This window comes from Octodon degus, unplaced genomic scaffold (genome assembly GCF_000260255.1).
Source record: "Octodon degus isolate 3935 unplaced genomic scaffold, OctDeg1.0 scaffold00399, whole genome shotgun sequence".
NCBI classification, from domain to species: Eukaryota; Metazoa; Chordata; class Mammalia; order Rodentia; family Octodontidae; genus Octodon; species Octodon degus.
In genome coordinates this window covers 394,558-415,660 of record NW_004524975.1, presented here as the reverse complement: position 1 = coordinate 415,660, position 21,103 = coordinate 394,558, and the positions used below count along the sequence as shown (strand labels likewise).

Sequence of the window (21,103 nt, the reverse complement as noted above, 5' to 3'; positions counted from 1 at the left end):
CCCCCAGCACCACATGCCAGCCAGCCCCGCCCCCTGGTGGGCTGAGCTGGCCACACACACACACCACACACACACACACACACAAATAAATAAAATTTAAAAATAAAATAAAATATAAATAAAAAAAAGCAAAATAAAAAAAATACTCCATTGGGTAAAAATACTTCATATTCTTTGTCCATTCCTCAGTTGATGGGCATCTGGCTTATTTCGAGGAATTGGCTGTGACAAATTGTGCTACTATAAACATAGGTACACATATATTGCTGTGCTGTGATGTTTTCAGTTCTTCTGGAAAAACACCCAGGAGAGGAATAGCTGTGTTGAATGGGACCTACAATCCTAAGTTTTTATGAAATCTTCACACTGATTTCTGCAGTAGTTATACTAGTCTATACTCCCACCAAAAGTGGAGATCTGTTCCTTTTTTACCCACAGCCCCTTCAGCATTTGTTATTTATTGTCTTCTTGATGCTACTATTGTTTCTGGGGTGGGGTGGAATCTCACTGTTGTTTTAATTTGCATTTCTTGAATGGCCAATGATGGTGAACATTTTTGCATATATTTACTTGCCATGTGTATTTCTTCATCTGACAAGTATAGATTCATCTCAGATGTCTGATTTTGCATTGAGTCTCTGAATTTGGGGCGCCTGATTTTTAAAAATTCTCTATATTTACTAGATAGAAGACCTTTGTCAGAGGGACAGTCAGCTATGAATTTTTTCCCAATCTATGGTTTACTTTTTACTCTGTTGGTGATTGCCTTTGAAGTGCAGAAACTTTTTAAAAGAGATGAGACTCTAGTTGTTGATTCTTTAAAGTATGTCCTGTGTAGTTTGGTTTTTGTCCATAAACATTCTACCTATCCCTGTCTCTTCATGATTTTTACATACATTTTCCTTCAGAAGATTTAGTGGTTCTATTTTTAATATTTAAATCTTTCATCCATATTGAGGATAGACTAGTGAGACCTGAGTCTAATTTTAGCCTTCAACATGTAGAAAGCCAGTTTTTCCTGCACCATTTATTAAAGAGGCTATGTTTCTTCCAATTAATGTGTTTGTCCCTTTTTTCAAAGATAAAGTGGCTGAGTGTGTGTGTGGTTGTATATGCATCTTCTAATCTGTTCCATTAATCTTCAGGTCTATTTTTATGCCAGTATCATGCTGATTTTATCACAGTAGCTTTGTAGTATAATTTCAGGTCAGGGATTATGATGCTTACTGCCTTTCTTTTATTGCCCAGGATTGCTTTTGATATTCTGGGTCTCTTTTGGTTACCAATAAATTTTAGGGATGTTTTCTCTAGGCTTGTTAGTTATACTGTTACTTAAATCAAGATTGCATTGAATCTGTGTAACTATTTTGGGAGTATGACCATTTTCACAATGTTGGTTCTTCCTATCCAAGAGTAAGGAATATCTTTACAGTTTCTGAGGTCCTCTTCAATTTCTTTTCTCAGAGTACTGTAATTTTCACTGTATAAATCTTTTACTCCTGGGCCGGGGAGATAGCTCAATTGAATAAGCGTTTGCCAGGGTCCTGAGTTCAATCCCGGGTACCAAAAACCAAACAAACAACCCAAAACAAAACTACTCCCTTTGTGAGATTGATTCCTAAGTATTTCATTTAAAAAAAAATGTTATAGTGAAAGGTGTAGTATCCCTAATTTCTCTCTGGGTATATTCAGTGTGTATATATAGAACTGCTATTGATTTTTTAATATTGTCTTTGTATCCTGCGACACAACACTACTGAATTTGTTTATGAAATCTATAAGTCTGTTGTTGAAGTTTTTGGGGACTTCTAAGTAGAGTATCATTTCATCTACAAATAATGATAATTTCATGTCTTCCTTTGCAATCATTATTCCTTTTATTTCTCTCTCTTGTCTAATTGCTCTGGCTAATGTTTCCAGAATGATTCAGTAGGACTGGTGATTGTGGACATCCTTGTCTTATTCCTGATTTTACGTATTTGGTACAGGGTCTCACTACTCAGCTTGGACTTGTGGTGATCCACGCCAGGTCTCTGTGGCAGGCTCAGCACATCCTTGGGTGGGGTTGGCATGATATGTGGTACCAGAGATCAAACCCCGGTTGCTGCTTTTGCCTAACATGTAGTCCAGTGAGCTATCCCGCTACTTTTTTCCTGATTTAAAGTCAAGGCTCTTAGTTTTTGTCATTTAATATGATGTTGGCTGTTGGTTTGTAATCGATGGCTTTTATCAGGTGGGGATATAGACAATTTATTCCAATTTTCTGTAGGGTTTTTATCATGAATGAGTGTTAGACTTTGTGAAAAGCTTTTTTGTGTCTATTGAGATGATCATGTGATTTTTGACCTTGGCTCTGTTGGTGTGGTGTATTTATGGATTTGCATATATTGAACCATCCCTGCATTCCTAGGGTGAGTCTCACTTGGTTGTAATGTGTAATCTTCTTGATGATATGCTACATTCTGTTTACTAATATTTTATTGAGGATTTTTCCATCTATGTTCATGAAGGAGATTGATCTATAGTTCTTTTTTTTTTGTTGGGTCCATCTCTGGCTTTGGTATTAGAGTAATGCTTGCCTCCAGGAATGAGTTGTTTTTGTTTGTTTGTTTATTTTTTTGGTGGTACCAGGGATCCAGGAATGAGTTTGGGTGAATTCCTTCCCTTTCAACTTGATTGAAGAGTTTGAAAAAAATTGGCATTAAATCTTCTCTAAATTTCTTGCAAAATTCAGGCTAAATCCATCCAGACTTGGGTTTTTCTTTGTTAGGAAGTTTTTGGTTATGTTTTGAATTTCATTTACTGATATTGGGTTATTCAGAATCTTTTACCTTCTTGATTCAGTTTTGTTAATATGTATATAGGAAACTCCTTTTTCTCTGTGTTTTCTATCCTATGAGGTAAAGATTTTGGAAAGAGGCATTGATGATCTTCTATGTATAGTGTATATATATACACAGAATGAAAATATAGGTACAATTTACTGGAACCAGTAGGATACAATGAAAGTTGTCTTAACAAGAAAATATATAGCAGTGAATTTGTACATTAGGAAAACATAACAAACCCAACTAATCTTATGCTGCACATCAAGCTCCTAGAAAAACAAACACAAGTCAGGGCCAAAGCCCAATGAAGGCAGAAAATTATAAATATTAGAGCAGACACTAATGCAATGGAGATGAAGAAAACAATACAAAGAAATCAAACAGTTGGTTCTTTGAAAGAGTAAATAAAATTGATATACCCCTAGCCAACCTTATCAAAAAAGGAAAAAACCCAAATCCATGCAATAAGAAATGAAAAGGGTGAAATTACTATATTGTCTATGTAATTAGGTGCTCCTACATTGGGTACATATATATTACATGTATATTTATGATTCTTATCTTTTACTTTTGCTTTTTTTTTGCTAACAAGTATGTAGTGACCTTCTTTATCTCTTTTAATCATTTTTGGTTTGAAATTGGTATTGTCAGCAACCAGAATACTGCCCCTATTTTTTTCTGGTTTTCTATCACATGGAATGTTATTTCTCATCCTTTGACTTTCAGTCTGTGAATTTTGAGTTAAATGTAGTTTGAGTTCTTGTGTACAGTATATTACTGGACTTTCTTTCTTTCTTTCTTTCTTTCTTTCTTTCTTTCTTTCTTTCTTTCTTTTTGTAGTACCAGGGATTGAACTCACAACCTTGTGCTTGCCAGGCAAGCACTTATTCTACTGAGCTATCTCCCTAGCCCCTGGATTTTGTTACTTAATCCATTCTACCAGTCTGTTTCTTTTGATTGGTGCATTGAGGCTGTTTATATTTATGGTTATAACTGATATGTAAGGGGGCCAGGGAGATGGCTTAGTGGAATAAGCACTTCTCTGGCAAGGCAAGGGCCTGAGTTCAATTCCTGAAAAAAAAAAAAAAAAAGAAGAAGAAAGAAAGAAGGAAAAACGCTGATCATTTGATATATATTGTCTTATCTTTTTAATGTTATTTTTCTGCTATATGTTCTGTACTTTTCTCAATGTATTGAGACATCATGAGATTAATACAAGTTACCTTTGACCCCTACAATTATAAGAGATTCTCAAAGTGGTAGCTATTAGCTTCATCACATTAATTAATTTGGCAAACTGCTGAAGTGTATCTGCATGCTTTGCTTTTTACAATTACATGCTGTGCTTTGTGGTTTCCTTTTGTTCTTGAAGTTGTGATTGTTTTTGTGTCTGTCTAGAATATCTGTCAGTACTCTTTGCATGATTTTTTGGTGGTCAAAAATTTGTTCAGTTGTTCTTTCAAATGGAAGAATCTTATCTTGTCATTGAATCAGACAGGTAGTTCTGCAGGGTACGTCATTCTGGGTGGAAGTTATTTTCTTTAAGGACCTGAAATATTTTACTCCAAGCTGTTCTTTATTTGATAGCTTGTGTTGAGAAATCTGTCCTGATTCTGATGGGCTTTCCATTATAGATAATCTCTTTCTTCTAACATCTTTTAATATTTTATATTTTTAGGTACAGCTCTAAGATTTATTTTTAAGTGAATATACTAAAATGGTAGCAGTGAGCCTCTCCTGGTGATAAAATTATGTGTGATTAATTTTCCCTTAATATAAGGTGCTTCTTAATTTTTTATAATGAATGTCCAGTATTTCTTTTTATAGAATCAATAAATCTTCTTTAAAAAATTCTTTTTCTTTTGAAATGGTTAAACAGTCTACCAAAAAAAGTATACATGAGGAAAAAACCTGTATAAATATTTTAATACTAAATTTGTTTTAAAATTATTTTCAATTAAGTTTGTTGGTATAATTTAGGGATGTATGATGGTCACAGTTGTCATAGGAAATTTGTAACTCCACATGATAAACTTTGATTTGTCTTTTTCCCCCCTCCTGTTTATTTCCCCTTCTCATTTACAAAGTTTTGTTTCTATTTTGTCCTTCTTTTCTCATTTTTCTTTCTCCATCTTTTCTCCCTCCATTCCAGTTTCTCCTATTATTTTGAACAATTTCTTACCATTCACCTTATCTCTTGTACAATGTTTTGAGACATCATGAGACTAATACAAGTTACCTTTGACCCATACAATTACAAGAGGTGCTCAAAGTGGTAACTATTAGCTTCCTGACATTTATTAATATGGCAAACTGCTGAAGTGTATATACATTTTTGTGATAGAAAATAGATGTATATATATTTCATTTCACTATGTAATTAAGCTGGTTTTGAACTCATTGTGTAGGCTAGGCTGACCTCAGACTCATGGTGTTCCTTCAGCCTCAGCCTCTGTAGTATTGGTGAGTACCACCATATCAGGTGGTTAAATATATTTTTATATGCCTACAGGGTGAAATTCAGTTTACAGATATTAAATTTTGTGTTAAAGAATATTTTCAGAATCTCATACTAATGAACATTAAATATAAATTTTTGAACCATAGGAAACTAGTATTCCAGGACCAGCCAGGTAGCTCAGCAGACTAAAGCGCCTGCTTTGGCAGAACGCAGCAGCCGGGGTTTGATACCCGGTGTGCTGTGCCAGCCCTATCCCCGGGATGTGCTGAGATGGCAATTGAAACTGGGCATGGTGGTGCGCACCTGTAATCCCAGTGCTTGGGAAGCTGAGATAGGAGGATCACTATGAGTCCAATCTATGTAGTGAGACCCTGTACATCCTGTAGGCCCTGTGTTAAATTCATAAAAAAAAAAGAAAACTGATATTCCAATAATAAGATATTTTATTAAATCTACTTTTTAATCTTTTTGTAGTGATAACATTCAATAATAATCTCTTAGCAGTTTTTAATATGATACATTGGCCTGTAAGTATAGCTTAGTGGTTGAGTGCTTGCTTAGCATATACAATGAAATATAGCCAGCACTGAAAAAAAAAATAGTTATTGTATTGTGTAGTCCAGCCAAGGTTGCCATGGGATTTGTGCTGGATATGAAGCTGATCATGGCCTCTGGGTGTGCGGGCGGGGACTAGTTTCTGTTGGTAGAGTTCTCCAGGGCCTAACTTCTGGCTCCTCACTGCTGCTTCAGACTCTTCCAAGTTGCTTCTGCTCACCAGGGGCTGCCAGATCTGGGTCTCTGCATATAGTTACCACGTTGTGCCACAGATCTCCAGCATTTATTAATCTCACCTAAAAATATGTCTTATGAACAATATCTCTTTATTCCTGTCAGTGTTAAAAACAAGATCTCTTTATTCCTGTCTCGTCTCTTTTTTTATTCATTTTAGTATTCTCTCCTTTTTTCTTAGTCCAGCTATGTTTCATTGGTCTTTTCTGTAGTTTTTCTAGCCTGTACTATATTTAATTTTTTTCCCTCTGATTGTTACAATTTTCTCTCTTTGACTAATTTTGTATTTTGGTGGATTTTTCTTTGCTTCCTTCAAGTGCGAAGTTAGGTTGCTTATTATTCATTTATTGCAATCAGTTCTTAAAAGTGCTTTTGCTACAACCTCTAAGTTTGTGTGTGTTGTACTGCCATTTGCATTTGGCTGCAGATACTTTGAATTTTTCTTTGAAATTTGCAAATTCATTTTTCACTGATTGTTCTCACTGCTAGAGCTGAAGGTAAAGGAAGAAGGAAGGGATATTGGCTATTGGGGATGTAGGTTCAGATATGCAGGATAAATAATTTTTTAGAAATATTTATTTACTTATTTATTTGGTACAGGGTCTTGCTATGCAGCTCAGAATCCCCAGCGTTGGGGTAACAGGCGCACACCACTCCCTGTTTCGAGGCCAGCAAGGCATGAGTACCATGGATTGAACCCGGATCCTTCTGCTTGCCAGGCAGGCGCTTAGACCACCGAACTACCTTCCCAGCCCAGATGAACAAATTGTGATCTTAAATGTTTTAATCACACATACAAAAAATTATAACTGAAAAGTAGTGGTTATATTAGCCTGCTGTGCCAGTTGTTTCATCATATATATAGAAAGCACATTGTATATGTAATTTTTATTTGTCAAGTGTACCTCAGGAAACTTGGGCAGAAATGAAAATTAAAAGCTCATATTTTAACAATAAAGTTAGTAATATGATAAAAGGAGATAGAAAAATGCCAGAAGACACTATTTATTCCTTACTCACTTTTGACAATTTTTTGCGTTTGTTGACTTATAATGTTTTATGGACATCATATATGAAATTTACAACATAATGTAATATCAGACTTGCAACTTGATTTGTGTTACTTCATCAAAATCAACAGGTTTTATTAAGTAAATTGTGTGTTACAATAAACATGACTCTGGACAATAGATCATTGTGAATAATGAAGTTTTCGCAGGAAACATTTAGCATTGCTGCACAGTTTCTAGCTGTCTAGTGAGATAGAGAACTCAATAATGTGCTCATGAGAATGTGTTCTGTACAAACTTAGACTTATAAGATGGCAGATAACATCTCAAGCTATCCAGTTCAAAACTGTGTTGTCTCCCCACCAGTTAGAAAAATCTTACTAGCAAATGTCAATATAATTTCCAGTAATGTACAGCTAAATCATCTAAAGCTCACAATAGGTTTTGGTGGAGGGTGAACATGAGCCTTCCCTAGTACTTCTTCATTGTCTTATGTTCATTGCTTTTTGTTGATATTAGAGAGCTTTTGTTCATCCTCTGCAGAAATCAAGTATAGTAAAAGACCAATAGGTAATAAATATGTATCACATGTGCGAAGTTATTTTTGGTATACTCTTGATTTGTTTCATTTACTAAAACTATGTTATATGTTGTTTATTTTTTCTAAATGAAAGTGTTATTTATTTATTTATTTGGAACCCAGGAATCAAATTCGGGACCTTGCACTTGCCAGGTAGGTTCTGTGTCACTGAGCTATATCCCAAGTTTATGTGTTGTTTACATCAGTGGTTATCTACCTGATCTCGTACAGTTTTCTTTGTAGGAAAAGCTTTGGGGCTACTTTTCTGTGACCAATTAGAAATTAATGACTAAGACAACAAGGATACTGATTTCTATACTTTTATTTATATACTTTTATTTCTATACTTTTAATGTACTCACATCAAACTCTTTTGTTTTAGTTGTCCAGACTACCCTCAAGTTTACATACAGTGAAAAATACCCCGATGAAGCTCCTCTTTATGAAATATTCTCTCAGGAAAATCTAGAAGATAATGATGTCACAGACATTTTAAAATTACTAGCATCACAGGTAAGGGAATTGCAATTTTGTTCTGTTATAGCCTCATTTTACTGGTGTTAAATTTATACTTCTAGGGATTAGAAATGCTATTAAGTATGTGTACATAGTACATTGGCAAGCAGAATTCATGACATGTAATCATAGTGCGTCTTATTTTCCATGGCCCTTTCACTGTTCAGTAGTGGAAGTTGTCTTAGTGCCCTTGTTTGAAACTCAGTATCTGCTCTCTAAGTGATTAAAAAAACCCAACAGTTACTCTAGGTTGTATGCACCATTCTGATTGATAGAATATATAGTCCCATGGTAAAGCTAAAACTTCTAACTAAAAAAATTAAAACTGCCACCCTCTTTCTCTTGTAGGCTAATTTCCTGCAAAGGACTATGACTATTTTATTTTCTCCAGCTCTTTCCTTAAAGTTACAAACACCATTCATGGATTATGACCCCTCTAAGAGGGGAAGATTGTGCAGAAGAGGAAATGGGTATTAAAAAGGTTTTCTGGCTTTTTCACCATGGGTTTGCCGTGAGAGCACAGGTGTAGTGAAAACCACCACTAAATCCAAGCCAACATGGGGAAGGAAAAGACTCACATTAATATCATTGTCATTGGACACGTGGACTCCAGCAAGTCCACCACTGGCCATCTGATCTACAAATGTGGTGACATTGACAAAAGAACCATTGAAAAATTTGAGGAGGCAGATGCTGAGATGGGGAAGGGTTCCTTCAAGTATGCCTGGGTGTTGGACAAGCTGAAAGCTGAGCACGAGCATGGTATCACCATTGACATCTCCCTGTGGAAATTTGAGACCAGCAAGTATTATGTGAGCATCATTGATGCCCCTGGATACAGAGACTTCATCAAAAACATGATTACAGGCGTATCTCAGGCTGCCTGTGCTGTCCTGATTGTTGCTGCTGGTGTTGGTAAATTCGAAGCTGATATCCCCAAGACCAGGCAGACCCATGAGTGTGCCTTTCTGGCTTATACACTGGATGTGAAACAACTAACTGTTGGAGTTAATAAAATGGATTCCATAGAACCACCCTACATGAGAAGAGATAGGAGGAAATTGTTAAGGAAGTCAGCACCTACACTAAGAAAATTGGCTGCAACCTTGACACCGTAGCTTTTGTGCCAATTTCTGGTTGGAATGATGACAACATGCTGGAACCAAGTACTAACATGCCTTGGTTCAAAGGATGGAAGGTCACTCATAAAGATGGCAATGCTCACGGAACCACACTGCTTGAAGCTTTGGATTGCATTCGTTCACCCACTCGCCTGACAAGCCTTTGCGGCTGCCCCTCAAGGATGTCTACAAATTGGTGGTATTGGCACTGTCCCTGTGGGCTGAGTGGAGACTGGTGTTCTCACACTTGGCATGGTGGTCACCTTTGCTCCAGTCAGTGTTAAAACTGAAGTGAAGTCTGTTGAAAGGAACCCATGAAGCTTTGAGTGAAGCTCTTTCTGGGAACAGTGTGGGCTTCGACGTCAAGAACATGTTTGTCAAAGGTGTCCAGTGTGGCAGTGTGACCGGTGACAGCAAAAATGACCCACCAATGGAAGCAGCTGGCTTCACTGCTTCTTATCCTGAACCAGCTGCTTCCATTGGTGGGTCATACTTGGTGATTATCATGAACCATCCTGGCCAGATCAGTGCTGGCTCTGCCCCTGTTCTGGATTGTCACACAGCTCACATTGCTTGCAAGTTTGCTGAGCTGAAAGAAAAGATTGATCGCCAGTCTGGTAGGAAGCTCGAAGATGGGCCCAAGTTTTTGAAATCTTGTCATGCTGCCATTGTTGACATGATTCCAGGCAAGCCCATGTGTGTCAAGAGCTTCCCTGACTCCTGACTACCCACTGCTGGGTCATTTTACTATTTGTGATATGAGATAGACAGTTGCTGTAGGTGTCATCAAAGCTATGGATAAGAAGGCTGCTGGAGCTTGCAAGGACACCAACTCTGCCCAGAAAGCTCAGAAGGCTAAATGAATATTATTGCTGATACCTGCCACCCAGTATTAATCAGTGGTGGAAGATCGGTCTCGGAACTGTTTCTCCCAGTTGGCCATTTAAGTTTAATAGTGAAAGACTGGTTAATGATAACAATGCATCATAAAACCTTTAGAAGGAAAGAATGTTTTGTGCACTTTTTTTTTTTTTTTGGTGTGGCAGTTAAGTTATTAATTTTTAATCAATGCTTTTTAATGGAAACAACTTGACTAAAAATCTGTCACAGAATTTTGAGACCCATTATGATTCCTCAAAGTTTAATGAGAAAAAAAAAATTAAAAAAAAAAGGTTTTCTGCACTAGGTCTGTTATCCCATGAGCTACCCACAGTGTGTGCCTCGTAGGTAGTTTGCTTGTGCGTGGCTAGTATTTAATTTGAAACTTAAGAGTAGAGAGTAGGGAGGTGTCTTAGTTTTTTATTGTTGGCACAAAATACCTAATACCCACAAGTTAGAAAAGGAGAGGTTTATTTTAAATTACTGTAGAGGTTTTGTTCCATAATTGTCTGGTTTCACAATTGGGCAGCAGGATACAGGAAGAACAGTTCATAGTGTGGTGAGCAGAAAACACTAAGATGTCCTTCATCCTGCTTTTCTATTACATCCAGGCTACAAGCCTATTGATTGCCATCCACAACCACTGTGGGTCTTCTCTCTCAGGTAGCTAGCTCATTGTCCCTACCCAGAACTATGCTAAACGAATCAGTGGACTAATCCAGTATCACACACCCAGAATCCAGTTCTTCCTAAAAGCTTTACCAATGAGTGCATGAGGCTTTGGGGGAACGTGTAGACTTAAGCCATAACAGAAGAAAACGGAAGCCCTTATTCCACTGTCTTAAAATCAGAAGTCCCATTAGTTTGTTTTTGAGAATATTCAGAAAAATGTCTATTTTGGATGTGATTTTTAGGATTGATAATTCTCTGAATGTTGATTTCCTAATAGAAATACTTGGACCTGTTAGAAAAAGGCTTGAAGGTCTGTCAGAAAAGTTTCTGCTGATCCTGGGCCCTGTTTACTCTGTTATCGAGCATGAAATTATATTTTGGCTTGACCTGTTTCATTTGAAAACATTGCAGATAACCTGAGATTGCTATACTGTTGTCAGTCATACACTTTTGTTGATTATTCAGAGTCAATTTTTTCATGTATACTTGTATTTCATTTGTATGTAATCTCTCTTGAAAGAGACATATTTTTTAATCTGGTAATACTACAGATTAAATCCAGGGTCTTTTCACTGAGCTATGCAACCAGCCAGTTTTTATTAATCTATTCTTTAATTTTGAGATAAGGTACCACTAATATTCCACGCTGGGTATGAATTTGTTTTTCTATCTCAGCATCCCACAGTGCTGCAGTTACAGTCATGTACCATCAAGCATGGCTTCAGAAATTTTTAACATCTTTAACAGTTACCTGGTATCAAGAAGTGTTGAGGGTATGTTTGTACTTACTCTCCAAAAACAGGATTGTGTTTCATTTATCAAAATGACTTTTTTTTATTTAGTACAGGGTCTGTAGGGTCTCACTATGCAGATCAGACTCCTAGTTATTCTCCTGTTTTAAGCCTCCCAAGATTACAGGCATGCACCACCAAACCTAGTCTCAATTGCCATCTCAGCATGCCCAGGGAGCAGGGCTGGCATGGCACACCAGGGATTGGACCCTGGCCCCTGCATCTGCCTAAGCAAGCACTTTAATCTGCTGAGCCATCTGGCCAGCCTAAAATAATTCATATTTTAAGAAGCTAAAAAAATAAGAAAGTTATGAAGAAGAAAATAGTGATTACTCTTAATTCCAACAGCCATATATAAGTATGTATTATTTGGTATGATAATGCCAGCTTTATCTCCCTGTGTTTATACACATAGTCCCTTCCCCCAGTTAGATATTTGTCTGATTTAAAAAAAAAAATACAAAATACTAGAAAAGGAAAAGTATAATACAAAAATTCCATTAAACAAAGTAATAGGAATTCAACAGTGGCTGCTGTATTGCATGGTGTTATTTTCAAATTAGTTGTTTAAGTTACCAGGTATAAGCTTGCAAAATTTGTTAAAAAGAAACAGAATAACACCAACAAAAATTATGAGAAATTAAAAAGCAAAAAAGAAAGTTAATGTGTAATATTTATAGCTCTTTTACATAACAGTGCACAAACATGAATTATTGGTTTTGACCACTACGTACATGGTTCTGTCTTTCAAAGAATAATTTGTAATTTTCATTTTTGTTTCACTTAATATATAATTCTTTGGATATTCTTGTTTATATATCATGATTTTTAAGTCTGTAGAGCAAGTACTCCTTTGTATCTCTAGTGCCTGGCACATGAGAGATATTCAAATATTATTGAATAAGGGAAAGGAATGAATCACTGATTAGTATACTAATCTGGCATTTTCCAGAAGTAGGATTGCTGAATGGAAGTGCATGGCTACCTTACAATTTCAAATATCTTCCCAAATGATCTTCAAAATAATGATGACCATTTATTATCTCACCATAGTCACTCAGCTCTAACTTTAATACATTAGCTAACATTATTTTCATTTAGAAATGAAACGATGACAAGATGAAAACAGAATACAGTTACAATTTGCATTTCTTTAAATACTAATGATGCAGAATTACCATGCTTCTGAATTGTCCATTGTCCATGCAGTAATATTTACTTTTTAGTTGTAGTAGGTAGCTTCTATAACACGTCTTCGTGGAATTTGTTAATGAAGTGTGTCAAGCATTAGGCTGAATGAAACCATCCCTGTTCTCATAGGTTTTTTAAATTTATTTTTTTTTTTTTATTTTTTGTGTGTGTGTGTGTGTGTGTGTGTGTGTCCAGCTCAGCCCACCAGGGGGCGGGGCTGGCTGGCATGTGGTGCTGGGGGATTGAACCGCGGTCTCTGTGCTTTGCTTAGTTTAGCTTGTTCTAAGTAGGTGCTTTAGACCACTGAGCCATCTCACCAGCCCCTCTCATAGGTTTTAACACTCCATTGTGAAACATTCACTGTCGAACTGGAAATCATTCTTCTGTATTAAAAACGTTCTGCTGGTAAAGTACAGGATTATGTAGATACACATGGACATGAAGCACTAGAGGAGCTTCTAAGAGGAAGCTGAGGTTTCAGGGAAGTTTGCAAGGCAATAGGGAATAGAGGAAAGTAGAGGAGTGACTTTCTTAAAGAAAAGGATGGAGAGAGATTTTTGTTCTCCATAATGCCCCTTACACAAAATTAGTTTAGTTAAAATTTGAAAGTGGTAAATGATGGAATTGGCTGGGTGTAGGGGCACAATGTCTATTAGTCTGGTATTCTAGAGGCTCAGGCAGGATGATTCCCATGAATTTGAGGCCAGTTTGAACTACATAGCAAGACTTTGTCTCAAACAAACAAAATCTTAGCAACGTGGCAGGTGAAACCTGCTCATGTCATGGTGGCCAGGAAGCAGAGAAGAGGAACTGGGGGAGATATTCCTCAGAGGTACATCCCTAGTGGCCTGCCTACCTCCTCTCTTTAGGACCTACCCTCTCACAATAAGTCACAGTGTATGAGGCCTTGAGGGATATCTAGGTATAAGATATAACAGTGACATCGAAGTACCATGCAATGGTTGATTGTCAAGGGTTTGGCATTTGAGAATTTTGTTCAGTAAGGAACTGGGGACAATTGGCAGCATCTGTGTTACATAGAAAAGGAATCTAAAGTACAATGGCTACTCAGATAGTTATTGCTGAAGCCAGCCTTGCTAGAGAAATGCTCAGTGATCCTGCCTCTGGGGCTGAGAATGTGGCTAGTGTGTTTTGACAAAAATGTTTTTGTTTATTTCATTCTGACTTCAACACCAACTTCTAATAGTCTTCAGATCTAAGCAAGGAAAATAGTGAAGATAAGTAACCAAAATATACACATTTTTCATTATTGTAATGAATGAGAAAATCATTTAGGCCTCCAAATTCAGTTCACTATTACAATTTTTAATTCTGAAAAAGAACTGCCGTACTGAAGATGAGCTACAGAAATGATGTTACTTGTTACTGTAGGAAGTGGTCCTCTTAAATCTGTCTATATAATTAATAAACAGTGCACTAAGTAAGACATTTTTGCTTTATATTAGGTATTTCAAATTCAGTGACTTGCGAAATGTCACATTTATGTGCCCACTTAAATGATCAAATGATCATCAGTGTATGGTTGCTATAGAAACACATTTTTTTTCATTGATTAGTTTTTATTTTTCTGAGAGCTATTTTTTTTCTCCACCTGTCTTGTATAGGCTGAGGAAAATCTTGGTATGGTCATGATCTTTACTCTAGTGACAGCAGTGCAAGAAAAATTAAATGAAATAGTAGATCAGATAAAAACAAGAAGAGAGGAAGAAAAGAAACTAAAAGAAAAAGAAGCAGAAGAAGCAGAAAAGGTACATTTAAAATCCTTGTTTTCTTTCACTATTCTTCAGATTTGTTTGTTGGTTAATCAAGTTATCAGGCAATTTCAATAAATGTTTGAAATCATAGTAGGTAAAAGAACTTTTCATACAGGTTTACAATATAAGACTTTAAAAGACTTTCATGTGATAGCATAGCAAAAGTACTGAGTGATAATCAAATAATAAGGTTCTTGTAAGAGTGAGAAATATAAATTTCATAGACTATGGTGCCAGGTTTAAATTTATAAAGCTCTTGTACAGTCATCTGAATAGTAAATGTAATAACCCCAAATTCTAAAATGAATTGAAAAGTGATTTGTTATAAATGGATGTGTTGAAAATGTATTAATAATGTCAATGACTTTCTTTTTAATAATAAATAGCCATGGTGAGCATAGTAAATTGCATGCTTATTTCTTTCTTGTAGTAAGAGTAATCACGGACTTTGGTAGAGTCCTTTCTGAAACCAAAGCAGTGAGAAGAGACAGTGCAGGCAGAAATCAGATGAAGTATTTCAGTTTTTAATCACTTAGTGATTTTTCTGTGCTAATATAAAAGTGGTTCTGTTTGTCTCAAAGATATACTTGTATTTTATTCATTGAATTGTTATCTTATTAATCTAATAACGTCTTTTTTTTTTTAATTTGGTAAGCAATTATTTCACGGCACCCCTGTTACAATTGAGAATTTCTTATGTTGGAAAGCTAAGTTTGATGCAGAACTCTTGGAAATTAAAAAGAAACGGATGAAAGAAGAAGAACAAGCAGGAAAAAATAAACTGAGTGGTAGGATATCCCCTCACATGTACTTCTTTTTTTTTTTTTTTTTAATTTATTTATTTGTGTGTGTGTGTGTGTGTGTGTGGCCAGCTCAGCCCACCAGGGGGCGGTGCTGGCTGGCATGTGGTGCTGGGGGATTGAGCTGCAGTCCCCATGCTTTGCTAAGCTTGTTCTAAGTAGGTGCTTTAGACCACTGAGCCATCTCACCAGCCCCTCACATGTACTTCTTACCATTCCCCCCAAGCCCTGTCTTAGATAACAAGGAGACTGCTTAGACAGCTTTCTATGAGAAAGTAATTAATATACTTAGGTCTCAGCGACAAAAATAGAAAGTATTTACACACACAATTTATAATTATTGTGTAGCTTATCTATGTTAAATATGTTGCAGTCAGTAGATCCTAAGGATTTAGGATCACAATCCTTAGGAATGGTGAGTCAAACCCTTTGATTTTTCAGGGACTGTATGGTAGAGGAGGTTTTTTGACTACTGCAATTTAATGTTGTCTCGGTTACTTTTCTCTCATTGCTGAGACAGAATAACTGATACCCACAATTAAGGAAGGAAAGATTTATTTAACTCACAGTTTGTGGAGGTTTCAGTCCATAATCAGCTGGCTCCAAGTTTGAGGGCAACAAACAGTTCATGGGTGTCATTGGGGTAGGAGGGCAGAAGCAAGAGCAAAGGAGGAAGAATAGGGAACGGGTCTCTTTTCTTCCTTATGTAGTGTGCAGGCTGCCTACCCCAAGGCAGGTATAGCACTCACACCCATAATTGGATCACGAATTAATCACAAACTCTAGAAGCCCGCCTCATGACTGTGTGGGGCTTTGGGGGGTCATCTGTCTAGACATAAACTATAACAAATGTGAAGACATTTCATATACTTCTTAGCAATGGATGAAGTTTTTAAATTTATTGAAATTCACATGAAAATAGATTGCCAGACTTGTTTCCTTGAGTTACTACATTTTAAAAATAATTGTAGAGAAGATCAAGGAATACTGTGCCAGTTAAACATACTTCTTTCTTTTTAGGCAAACAACTATTTGAAACAGATCATAATCTTGACACATCTGATATCCAGTTCTTGGAGGATGGTAAGATAAGATTAGCATTGCTTGTATATAGTGTGCTGTCTTTTTTTGTGTGTGTGTGTGTGCAGAACCGGGAATTGAATTCAGGCCCTTGTGCTTGCCAGGGAAGCTCTTATTTCACTGAGGCAATCCCCGGCCCTGCTGTCTTTAATTTTAGAGGCTAGTGCAGACAAAATTATTCTTGCTACTTTAAATTTGCTTAAATTAGCAAAAACTTTTCAAACATGTTGTTATAGAAGTAAAATATTCTATTCAAATGTATCATTTCAAATATATAGTTGACACACTATTAGAATTTATACTTGAAGTTGTATTTTTTAAACAGCGTTGGAAGGAAAAATTTACATTAAATAAAATTATTGCTCTGATTTCATCCCAAGTAGTCTTACCCTGAGCTGTACTCTGAACAGGATAGATCAGTACTGTCCTCTTCACGAAGCCCACATGTGTTTTAGAAGGGGCTTAATACACTGATGAGTTAGAGCATTTTATTCACCATCTTTTACATCTGCTTTGCCTATTGGAGTTTCTCCAGCCTCTATTCTTTCAGTTTTCTTCTAGATTATCTGCTTAGAGAAGGTTAAGAAGAAATATGTTGATGTAACCCACCACTGAGTCATTCTTGAAAGTAAGCTGGGCCCCTTCCTGACACTCTACTTTACTTTACTTTTCTTTTCTTCTCCTTTTCTTTCCTTGCCTCTTTCTTTCTTTCTTTCTTTCTTTCTTTCTTTCTTTCTTTCTTTCTTATGTATTTGATACAGGGTCACAGCTTGGACTTGTAGTGATTTCTTGTTTTCACCCTCCCTAGTGCTGAGATTACAGGCGTGCACCACACACCTGGATTTGTGGCCAGCTCAATGTGCCTGGGGGTGGGACTGGTGCGGCATGTGGTGCTAGGGATTGAACCCTGGTCCCTGCACTGCCTAAGCAGGCACTTAGTCTGCTGAGCTATCTTGCTGGCCCTCAACATTTTTTTCTTTCCTCTTTTTTCCTTTTCTTTTTTGGTGTATTGGGTACCAAACCTAGGGCCTCATGTGTGTTAGACCAGTGCTGTACCACTGAGGTACACTCTTTGTCTTATTATATTTATATTCTCTGTAGCACCTATAGTAAGATTTTTATACAACAACAGAAAAGTCAAAACCCAGCAAGATGTCCTATTCTATTCTGCTAAGAACTTCTAAAATTAAAAAGCTTCATTTCATTTTTCCTTGAAATGTCTTCTCAGCCATTTCTTCTTTATCTCTGTTTTTATTTACATTGGGACTTTAGCGATACTCTCTTAAATTATTTCCCTACACTCTTTCTGCTTTTAATGCCCTTATCTACAGTATTTTATAGTGGTTGCTTGTGATGTGATATTTCTAAAATCCATATTTTATCTATAGTAATACTTTAATTTTCATGCTTAGGAAAAAAGGTTGATCTACATTCTGGTCATTATCTATTCAACTATCCTTAGGTAATTTTCTTCAAATCTTGTCTTCCAGTTATTATTACAGTCTTACCCTTTTTCTCTATCATTATGTATACTTTGAATCTAGACACTTTTTTTCTTAGTGCTTTCAAATTCATGACCAAGGCATTTTAGACTTCATCTGCTTTGTGGATCTTTCACTACCAATCCAAGATTCAGTTATTCTTAGGCCTGTGCTTAGCATATTATATTTTTATTACCGAGCTGCTTTTGGGCACCAAGAAAAACTCATTTTCTTAATATAGTCACTTAACTGAATTTTAATAAAATCCAGAAAAAAAGTAGTTTTTATTGATCAAGTGTGTTATAATATCCTACTTTGATCCATTTTAGATAAATTAAAGCATAAAGGACTTGAATGTAGAGCTTAGCTATTGCTTATAGGGATTAGGTATTTGGCATCTTGGAAAGTCATATTGTTGGTTACAAAGAGAACTGGGTAAGGAGAAGGTCAAGTTAAACATCTCAGCTGAATAACATGCATAATTGAGTTTTAATGGTGAGCATACCTGCAACTGTTGGAAGAGATAACTGCTGGCTCAAGACCTAGTGATATGAGTTCTATAACCAAAGCAATGTGTAATCACCATTGTCTTCAGCATATAGTATGCCACATTATAAGTAATAGTTCTGCAAACTTTTTTTAAATAATCAGAATATTAGCCTGAAATGGGAGAATGAAGTTGCTCTTAACATCTCAGAATCTCTTCTGACCAAGTAGATACAATTTCTATAAGTGATTTGGGATTTCATCCTTTGCACTTCACATACGTATTTAGAAGTTTTTGCTTGGTATTGCCAATGAGTTGTGTCTTTCATCCCGTGATGTAAAAATGAAGGGGAAATATGTTTTTTCTTGCACAGCTGGGAACAACGTGGAAGTAGATGAGTCTTTGTTCCAGGAAATGGATGATTTAGAGTTGGAAGATGTTGAAGATGATCCGGACTCCAATCCTGCAGATGCAGGGAGTGACTCCACATAGTGATGGATGTCTCCATCTACAGAGAAGCTTGACAGCCACAGCATCTGTGGCTGTGCTGAAAAGGTTTCATTTTCCTTTCTTTTTTTGTAAGAAAAAATAATTTTCAGGAGAATAGTCTTCTGATAACTTCATCATTGAACTTAATAAACTGACCATAACACTTCATATGTAAAAAGTTTACTTCCTCTTATTGGAGAACAGAAGATTACATATTTAACATTATTTAATGTTGGAGGGAGGTTCTACCTATAGCACCAAGACTTGAAGGTAGGCTGCTGCCATGGTCATAAAGGGGTTTATGCTCAAGGAACTGGCCTTGTAATGGTTACTTTTGGATTCCAAATATTATCTTCATATAAAGTATTACAGTACTGAGATATATAAATAGAAAACTAAATCTGGATTGTAGCCTCTTAACACAGTAAATTAAAGTTTTAATGAACCAGAAGCCCAAATTATAAGCAGATATAAAATGGACTTTATCACTATAATAGTACCTGAATGTAAATTTTGGTGTTTTTATAGAAGTTGTATACTCTTAAGTGCTTCTCAGGTTAGACTTACGAGCCCTTGTCTGAATTTTAAAAGTAAAATGTGATACCAGTCTACAAGTGATTTTTTTATTCTGCTATTTTTTCATTTTTCAAAATTATTACATCTTTGTTATATATAATCATCCCATTCATCATAGGGAACTTGTACATGACACATTTTAAGTGTTTTTTCTTTTCTTCAATTTACTCTCTTCTCTTCAAGCCTTCTTCCACTCCCCATTTATAAAAGATTGTTTTCATTTTTTTCCTTCGATTTTCTTTTTTGTCCATTTTCTTCGTTCTCTCCCTCTATTCCTTTTCCCATTTGAACAAGTTGTCCATTAAGTTATTTACCCTTTGGGTTTCTTAAAAAAGAGGAACAATGAAGTGTCTGATTCTTATCACTTAAGATTATGGTCTTGAGGTGCATCCATTTACCTAAAAACAACTCAAATTTATTCCTCTTTATTAAGGATCAGTATCACATTTTCTTTATCCATTCATCTTTTGATGAGCTTCTGGGTTTTTTCCAATATTTAACTGTTATAAATTCTTCTGGTATAAACATGGGTATGCATCTATCACTGTAGTATGTTGCCTAACCCTTTAGGAAAGATACTTAGAAAGGGATCAGCTGGGTAAAAATGGAGCCTCTAATTTTAGTTTTTGAAGAATCTCCATACTGCTCTCCATAATGGTTATATTAGTTTACATTACTACCAGCTATGGAAAAAGGTTCCTTTTTCCCTTATATCTTCACCAGCATTTATTACTCAGCCCTTCCTTCTGGATTGAGATGGAATCTCAGCGTTGTTTTATCTTGCAATTCTTGAATGACCAGTAACGTTGAACATTCTTTTCATATATTTATTTGATGTTTGTACTTCTTCTGAGAAATGCTGATTCATTTCAGATGCCTCTTTTTTGATTGGGTCTTTAAAGTTGGGGAATCAGTTTGAGTTCTGTCTATATTCTAGACACTAGTCCTTTTTCTGAAGAATAGCTGGTAAAATTTTTTCCCATTTTGTGCCTCTTTTCTTTTTTGCTGGTTTCTTTTGCTATAAAATGAGCTGGAGAAATGATGCTACTTTTTACCATGGAAAATCGTTCTCTTAATTTTATCTATATGATTAATAAACAGAATGCACTGAGAAATACCTGCTTTATATTAGATATTTCAAATTAAATGACAAAATAACTCATTTCTTAAATGATCAAATGAATGTTGTATGGTGATTATAGAAACATTTTTCATTGGTTAAATTTTCTTTTTCTGTGAAGTAAGTTTTTCTCTGCATGTGTATGACAGAAGTCAGATTAATCCTACTCCAGGCATATGATAGGGTAGGTTTGGGAAACTTCAGAGGACAAAACTAGGGGATGAGGAAGCTTTTGAGGCAGATAAATTTTGTTTTCTTTACTGTGTTCATAACTTTATGGGAATACGCATGTCAAAACTTAGCAACTGTATAGTACTACTACATGAAAGTCATTTTATATCTATTTTAATACAGTTGTTGAAAATAAGGCACAGTAGAGTGTTCCAGGCAAAGTCTACAAACAAGAATAGGCTGTCCAGAGCAGCATGGGGTATATTTATTAAATTCTCATGCAAGT

General features: G+C 36.0%; 1 protein-coding gene across 1 annotated transcript in view; it reads left to right on the top strand.

Moving 5' to 3' along the window:
* Window positions 1-19,433, top strand: part of Rwdd1 (RWD domain containing 1) — a 59,058-nt gene extending 39,625 nt beyond the window's left edge. Inside the window, exons 3-7 of the mRNA XM_004648387.3 lie at window positions 8,051-8,181; window positions 14,464-14,607; window positions 15,269-15,401; window positions 16,434-16,496; window positions 18,835-19,433. Coding sequence (XP_004648444.1) covers window positions 8,051-8,181; window positions 14,464-14,607; window positions 15,269-15,401; window positions 16,434-16,496; window positions 18,835-18,953 — 590 coding nt within the window. The 3' untranslated portion in view covers window positions 18,954-19,433. The remainder of the gene's footprint in view (window positions 1-8,050; window positions 8,182-14,463; window positions 14,608-15,268; window positions 15,402-16,433; window positions 16,497-18,834) is intronic.
* Window positions 19,434-21,103: the final 1,670 nt, after the last annotated feature.